The sequence below is a fragment of the Cydia splendana genome, chromosome 13, assembly GCF_910591565.1.
Source record: "Cydia splendana chromosome 13, ilCydSple1.2, whole genome shotgun sequence".
In the NCBI taxonomy this organism is placed as follows: domain Eukaryota; kingdom Metazoa; phylum Arthropoda; class Insecta; order Lepidoptera; family Tortricidae; genus Cydia; species Cydia splendana.
The window spans coordinates 6,230,263-6,238,880 of NC_085972.1; the positions used below are offsets into that span (position 1 = coordinate 6,230,263).

Sequence of the window (8,618 nt, forward strand, 5' to 3'; positions counted from 1 at the left end):
GGAAACCTGATGTATGGAGTGAGCACTCTATGCTATTAACTTTAAAAAATTTATAATGCTAGCGGCTATTTTGTAATTAACATCATCAATCTTTTCTTGCTGTTGTTTTTACCCTTAAGCAGATGATAACAGCGTAAAAAATGACTTAACACGTATTTCTAACATGATTAGCAGATAGGATAAGGTACAAGTGCTAGTGCGCCACATTTGGACATCAAAGATATGATGGTTGTTCTTGTCTACGTGACAGCGTGATAAAACGGTGTCTGTCACTATCTATCCCGCGATGTTAAAATGTGACAGTTATTTTATCACGTGGATAAAACCATCCATAATACGCCTGCTGGTAATCTTAATACACATTACATACTTTGTTTTAGAGAGCTAACATTTCATTTTCCAAATTAGTACATGTCAGTATTTTAAAGCAGAAATGAAAATGTTCTTGTATAAACACTAGATATTTCAGTTTAAAATTTTCAGTGTTCATTTCTGAAAACATGAGATTCCCAGGGACTGATCGTAGCTCTAAAATTTAATACTTTCACAGCGAAATTCAATCTCTGTTCCATCAAAATCTTGAGATTATATTTCTGTACACAGTTCAATGTTCATTTTTGTCGACAACTCGACACTTTCAGGTTTTGCTTTTACAAAGTTTAAAAATTTCTAGAAGTTTATTTTTATACAATAAGGGTGGATTACAGACTATGTATACAATAGTGGTTTTACCCACACTACCTACTATATACTACTTATAGTATTGAATGTGAATATTTCCCTTCTGTGAGCCCTTTGTCCCTGATGAAGGACAACAGGATATCATCATCATCATCATCATCAATACGTTCTTGCTGCTAAGGTAGGTAAAAAATGTTTGTCACAGGAGGCCAAAGTTAAGCATATGAGGATTTTGAGACTCTGATCGTGACGCTCAAATTCCAAATTAGAACCTTTCGCTTGCTCGAGACTCAAAATTAGCATTTACAGTCTTGATATCTTGCACAAATATCCATTTCGATGTAGATAGGGTACCTGCGCCAAAGAAGACCCGGATTTTACACCTGCCTGCTTTAAAAATTTCATACTTTAATAAAGCGTGACTGGGTTCAAATTTTGCGTCCATGATCGCTGGCAGCATAGACAAAACTGCAAGTAAAACATAAGAAAAAAAACGTTGTACCTTCTTTGGTGCAGGTACCTTAATGATGCAATTAATATGAATAATATGAAACTCGAAAGACCAAAGGAAGTTTCATGGATGGGATGGGGCGAGGGATCAGGTGCCAGTGATTCTTCGGTAAAGGAAACCTGAAAAGAAAGTTAGAAGTTTAGTTTTGCATAAAAATAAAAACACACTAGTCAATCCAGACACTATCATCAGTTAGAATGACATTAGTTTTCATTACTTAATGACTTTATTATTGACAGTATAGGATTGGTGGAAGTAGGAGGTATACCTACTCTATTCAATAAGGGTTCCTTTTGTACCTTTTTGGTACGGAACCCTCAAAAGAATGAAAATCGTCTTGTCATACTACCCCACTAATAAATTTATAGTTCCGACTACTCTAGTGACTCATTGGGTTTGAATGAAAGTAAGAAAGAAAATACCATGGTATAATAATATACTCCGCCTGGTACTCTCTTCCGACCACGTGACTGACACAAGCCTACGTCATCATGCGACAGCGCTATATAATAGTATGCAATAGCGCTATACGAAGTGGCAATGTTAATGTGACGTAGGCTTGTGTCACTCTGGGAAGAGAAGACCATGTTTTATTAGACTATGGAAAATACATTGATTGGTTCTTATATTATCAAGTTGTAATATAAGAATCATAATAGTAGTTTATGGTACTACTACATAATGAAAGGCATTAAAATACCAGTGTAGGTTTATGAAACGAATGAATTGAGTTTCATAAAAGGATCACACGAATGTCTTAATACTCTTAATGCCTGTACAGTTACATAATCTGCTTTATCTACACACATAGAATATTAGCACTCTATAATATATTCAGGAATATATTAAGATATAATTTTGCACACCATTTTATTAGGCAGGCGTCCGATTTGCTACCCCAAAGTCCAGCATTTATTTAGCCAACCGCTTTCACCCAGCTATTGGTAGCAGTTTATTTTAGATTCCATTAACTCTCAATTAGTCCTTATCCTTACACCCTGTCGGATGCTGCCTCTGAGTGCGTCCCATGACACAGGCATTGGCAGCATCCGCTTGGTGTACTTCCCTTACATTTCATAAAAGTGGTAAAAAGGGCTCTACGTGTTGGCTTCGTCCTAAAGGTTCCGTCACACAGGCGCGTTTTCCGGGCGGGGCGTGAGCGTTTTATATGTAAAAGCGGCGCGCCCCGCTCACGCGCCGCCCGCAAAACGCGCCTGTGTGACAGAGCCTTAAATGTCAACACCATTGTTCCGTGATGGGTAAAGACATACAAATAATTCTGAGATAGTCTATATTTTTAGAATCCATAGACTACGAAATACCAAGTATTCAAGTATACCAACACCATTCAATCACACAATTACTAGTGAAGTTAACAAAAGACTCGATAAAAGGTAAACATCCCAATAAACCCAGGAAATCAACCTTGAACAACTAAGATTTATGTTCAAAATCTGTCAACAGAATCGCAGATTAATCGTAGATCGTACTCTTGAATCTCTTGATGGAGCGAGGTCTACCGCCATAAATAAGGCATCAGATGGCCTGTAACATTCTCCAGTATATCGTTTACCGCTGTGGATAAAAGAATCGGTACCCCTCGCATCTGTCAAACGTGACCAATATTTATATCAATTGCGAATATTGCGATAAATCCATACTAATATTATAAAGGCGAAAGTGTGTCTGTCTGTCTGTCTGTTACCTCTTCACGCTTAAGCCGCTGAAACCGATTTAGTTGAAATTTGGTATAGAGATAGTTTGAGTCCCGGAGAAGGACATAGGATAGTTTTTATGTCGGAAATCATCCCTAAAGAGAGTGCAAAGGGGGGGGTGGAATTGAAAGAGTTAATGAATTGCCTAATAAATAATTGAAGTAAGCAATGCGCGAATTGAATAATTGCTATTAGCATTATCCAGGCGCTATACCTACTTTAGCTGCTGTCACTAATTCCACGCAGACGAAGTCGCGGGCAAAAGTTAGTGCTATAATATTGATAATAAAGACCAAGACTGCCACTATAAAGTGACATAAAAATAAATACAGAGTGCACAAAAACTAGGTACTTTCATGCAGACTTATCTAAGAATTTTCGTACTTCTTAAAAACTTTATACCTAAGTGGTTTTGAGGAGATGGTAAAGTTCTAACTGCCACCGAAGAAATGTTTATTCGAAAAATAAAATTCGGTTAGCGCGTAAATTTGTCATTTTCGAAGTCGTGTTCAATGACATTGCATACCGTATTTCAATGTCATTATTCATAATAAAATGTATAATTTTTGGCATTCAAAAGATTTAAATATAACGAAGGATTGTCTTATTATACCAGCGATAACGCAACGGCGATATTTATATGCGGATCGTGGACCTTTATCTAACCGATGAAATCGTAACGCATATGTCTGGGAAACCAATATAACAAAGCTATAAATAATTTCTTATAATAGAATGCCTATACCTACGATACGACTCTTCCAGCGCAGTATTTCTTTCGCACCTCAATCACGTCATAACCTCATAACATAACTAACTCAAATAAGACGCATCATGAACCATATAAATAGATATACACACTCTTTTTAGGGTTCCGTACCCAAAGGGTAAAAACGGGACCCTATTACTAAGACTCCGCGGTCCGTCTGTCCGTCCGTCTGTCCGTCCGTCCGTCCGTATGTCTGTCTGTCACCAGGCTGTATCTCATGAACCGTGATAGCTAGGCAGTTGAAATTTTCACAGATGATGTATTTCTGTTGCCGCTATAACAACAAATACTAAAAACAGGATATAATAAATATTTAAGTGGGGCTACCATACAACAAACGTGATTTTTTGCCGTTTTTTGCGTAATGGTACGGAACCTTTCGTGCGCAAGTCCGACTCGCACTAGGCCGGTTTCTTATATTCCTGTCAAATGAAACGATAAATGCTGTTTTCGAGCCAAGAGCATGTCACTGGATGTAATTTTTCAACCGTTTTTTGAACGTTAAAAATAACTTAGCGTCATAAATTTTAATTCAATATTCAGATAATGGTATGTCTGTAAATATGTTTAGCAATATAAACAATGACTAATATTCAACATGGTGATTAAAACAAAGTAAACTACTGGCACTGAAAAATGTTCTAAATAAACATATCCAAGCTATCAAGCACAGGAAGCCAGTACATGAAACAGACATTTGAGTCACAATACAATTGTTTATTAAAATATTTATATATGTACATGTTTCAAGCGCTGGTGGCCTAGCGGTAAGAGCATGCGACTTTCAATCCGAAGGACGCGGGTTCTAACCACGGCTCGTACCAATGAGTTTTTCGACTTTTCCGTTACTTATGTCCGAAATATCATTTGATATTAACCAGTTGCTTTTCGGTGAAGGAAAATATCGTGAGGAAACCGGACTAAGACCAATAAGGCCTACTTACCCCTCTGGGTTGGAAAGTCAGATAGCAGTCGCTTTCGTAAAAACTAGTGCCTATGTCAATTCTTGGGATTAGATGTCAAGCGGACCCCAGGCTCCCATGAGCCGTGCCAAAATGCCGTGATAACGCAAGCAAGAAAAAAAAAACATGTTTCATGAAACTTTCTTAGGCTCTATAGAATAATAACTTATTTCAAATACACCTCGGGGAATTTTAAATAACAAAGAGGTTTTATACTATTGTTGAATGAATAGACATATTTTTTATTGTCTGTAGCACAAAAACGTTAGCTCATTAAATTCTATTTATGCTTTAGTTTCAATGAATAGAACTTATAACTCATAGCATGCTCATAGTTTGAAATAGTAAATGTTATGACGGTTAAAATTGCGTGTTGTTTAACATTATAGCTGTATGTCACTACTGTCCCTGACGATTTTAAAAAGAAAATATATTTAGACTATGGTGTTGAAAAGTAGATGGTTTTGAATTCTTTGAATTGGGAAGGTGTTGAATTAATCTGTGTGTTATTAGGTCTACTGTACTGTTAACTATGGCAGTTATTAAAAAGATATTACCGTCATCAGCTACAGACTTGTTGAACTTGGCTTGTATTTATGTTAAGTAAGTAAAAATGTTCCTTACTTCCAGTTTATTACAACTATAAATGCAACCAACGGAACACAATAGACGGTGCAGGCCGGAGTTTAGGCAGACCGAAAAGGAGATGGCGGGACGACTTGGACGCATTCTACCCCAAATGGTGGGAAAATGCCGATGACAGGGTCGAGTGGAGAAAACAAGGGGAGGCCTTTGCCCAGCAGTGGGACACCAAAGTAGGCTAGAAAAAAAAATGCAACCATCTGAACCAAAATGATTATAAAGAGTTGAAAATGAATGGAAAGTAAAGAAGAAATACAAAAATTATACTGGAAGAGGCCTATACCTCTTTATGAGGATTCTGGACTAACTTTTTTTAGTAATTAAGATTTATCTTAGACTCGCTAGTCCCGCCCTGGCCCGACCCGCCCTGGCTTCGCACGGGTTAACAAATTATACACCTAAATGTTCCCCAAGAATCACTCTAGTGATAGGTGAAAATCCGTTCAGTAGTTTTTGAGTTAATCACGAACAAACACACAAACAGACAGACGCGGCGGGGGACTTTGTTTTATAAGGTGTAGTGATTAAGTGCATGGTTACCCAGAAATAAATGGCTTTTATTATTTAAGGAAAAATGTAAATACTTTTAGTCCCAAAACTCAGCGACCTTCTACTACAAAATCCTTCCTCTACTACTGCATTAGGTTAGTTTATAATTGTACGCCCGAAATGGGCAAGCTGATGGGCTTCTGTAATATTTATAAGACCTATGTACCAACACAGCTTTGACAATAAAGAAATTTATCTTATCTTATCTTAATCTAAGCGCAAATTCTCTCCCAACTAGCAGAGATAAATAGTAGACCTTTATCATTTCTTTCTTCTTTTTTTTTATTCATGTTTATATATATTTCACTTGTTTTCTATTTTTGTGTATCCATTTACCAGGTGGCAAAGGCCTCCTTCAATCTTCTCCATTCTGTCCTTTCTATGGCCACTCTGCCCCAAGTTGTTCCTGCGACCTGTCTTATGTCGTCGTCCCACATTCTCTTTGGTCTAGTTTTCTTTCTGTTTCCATCTCTTGAGTACCATTGCGTGACTAGTTCGCTCCATTTGTCTTTTCCTCCTTCCTCCTTCCTCTAACCAAGTTTGTCTTTTAACTTTAACTTTATAATAGTGACAACAGTCTGGTTGTTTTCTATTTACATTTACTATTGGCATGAACCAATGTATACACAAACATACTCTAACCAAACATTCAACAGGTCCGTCATATGATATTTTAACCCAATAGATTATTATACAGAAAAAAAAATTTTGATTGAGTTCCAAGCTGAGAATAAAATGGCTGAACTCATTGACAAGTTGTATAATTACTTTTATTACCTACCATTAATTTTATTATTAAATTTAATTAATATTAGTAGTAATAGTAATCACTTTATTGTACACAACACAGGTTTAAGTTCATAAAATTTACAGAAATAGAGGTACAAAGGCAAACTTATCCCTGTAAGGGATCTCTTCCAGCTAAGCTTCGTTTCTTTTTATTATGATTATATATATTATTGTATGTTCTAACAAAAATATATTTTCTATTAACAATGTATAAAAATCAACAAAAACCAACATTAAAAAAACTTGAAAAACAGGAGGCGGGAAGAATGATGGTACAGTGGAAACTGGATAAGTGGAATCGCAAGGGACCGGCTGTTTAGTTCCGCTTATCCAGGTTTTCCATTTATCCAGTTTTCCACTAAACGAGGTTCAAATAAAACATTTTCTCACTTACAGAGGCTCTCGCTAACAGAGGTTGTGGATGCTAGTAATGTCGCTTATAGAGGTCACGTATGGTATGATCAAGACTTAAATAATCATCTTTTATTAAATATGTATGTAGATATGTATGTATTAACAAAAATAGGTATGTAATCCTGACTTTAAAAAAAGCAATACTGTAAATAATCCACAGTACCTACTCGTATACAATTTTCAAAATTACAAAAACAAAATCACTCCTAATATTTATTTATGCAAGAGAAACCAGAATGGTTAAATAAATCAATGTACCGATTGTACTTTAATGCAAAAAAAACTGAACGATGTGTGATCTCATACAAAATACGTAGTTAAAACACGAACCATAATGTTAACGAAACAAACTACCCTCCTTGTGACGGTTTATTAAAAATACAAATTTTATAACGCCGAGCTATTCCACTCATAGAGGTTTCGGAGACGGCTGCTTCCAGTTACAGAGGTAAAAATAAGAAATTTTCGAAAAAATGGATTCCGCTTATAGAGGTCCCAAAATTCCACTTATAGAGGTAATTCGTTGCCAAGGGACTGGAACCGAGAACTTGGGTCCACTTAAAGAGGTTTTCCACTAACCCAGGTTCCACTTATCCAGTTTCCACTGTAGTTTGAAAATTATGTCTAATATGACAGTATGATCTGGTACACATACAAATTAAAAACACTATTTTTATATGAGTTGAGAAAAATTAACTAAGTATTTATAAAAACTGAAAAGGTCAATGAGACATACAAAAAAACTGTAGACTGTCAGACTGCCAGTGTAATTTTTTTTGCTGATGTCAGTTATTTCCACAAAAACCAGTGAGTAAATAAAAAATATATTTGTATTATGTTTAAGGTAAATTACAAAATATTTGTAGCTATAATCAACAAGGAAGTATAAGAAGAATAAGATTTCTTACTTAATTTCCTTGAGCATTATTCAGTAACAATAATGAGATAAAACAACAGGCCGTGCCTGAACTAAAATCGTAGAGTAACAGGAAAATGCAATAGGTATGCAGACCATTTAGAATCTAATTGGTTTTGGTGCATAAATAATATGCAAGAAAAATTGATTACCTGGGCTTCTGGCAGCATAAAAAAGTAAAATATTTCTAATGGTCACACCGTCTGTTACCACGGCACAACGGGAACCACTAACGATTGCCAAGCGCCTCCGCTTTGTAAACAAACAATGTGTATTTTTAATTTCCGTGCAAATTAGATTCTGACAATAGAACTCGTTCAAACAGCCAATAAATTAAACTTACCATATAAAATCCTTGCAGTGCGAGCAAAACGTCGGCTGCTTGAAGAACCTCGGCATGAACTTGTGATCCTTCACGAAATAAACATTCTTCTTTTTCAGGGCACCCTTTCGGCCCCGCTGCCGGAACGCCTGCCCTAACTTCAGATCACCACCGTCATCACAGTTGTTCTCCTCGTCCGCCATGGCGACGCGCGGTGGCGAGCTGAACGCCGGTGGAGTCGGAAATACTTAATTCACTGAATTCGCTAGACTACACGAACACACGACCGGACCACCGCTCTCAGCCGAACATCATTGCGTTTTGTGTCAACTGAGTGCATGAAGGTTT

The 8,618-nt window shown here is 36.6% G+C and overlaps 1 protein-coding gene across 1 annotated transcript in view; it reads right to left on the minus strand.

Annotated features, from left to right (window-relative positions):
- Positions 1-8,617, minus strand: part of LOC134796348 (protein kinase C, brain isozyme) — a 331,434-nt gene extending 322,817 nt beyond the window's left edge. Inside the window, exon 1 of the mRNA XM_063768502.1 lies at positions 8,292-8,617. Within this exon, the coding sequence (XP_063624572.1) occupies positions 8,292-8,473 (182 nt within the window). The 5' untranslated portion in view covers positions 8,474-8,617. The remainder of the gene's footprint in view (positions 1-8,291) is intronic.
- Between the last annotated feature and the right edge of the window lies 1 nt (position 8,618).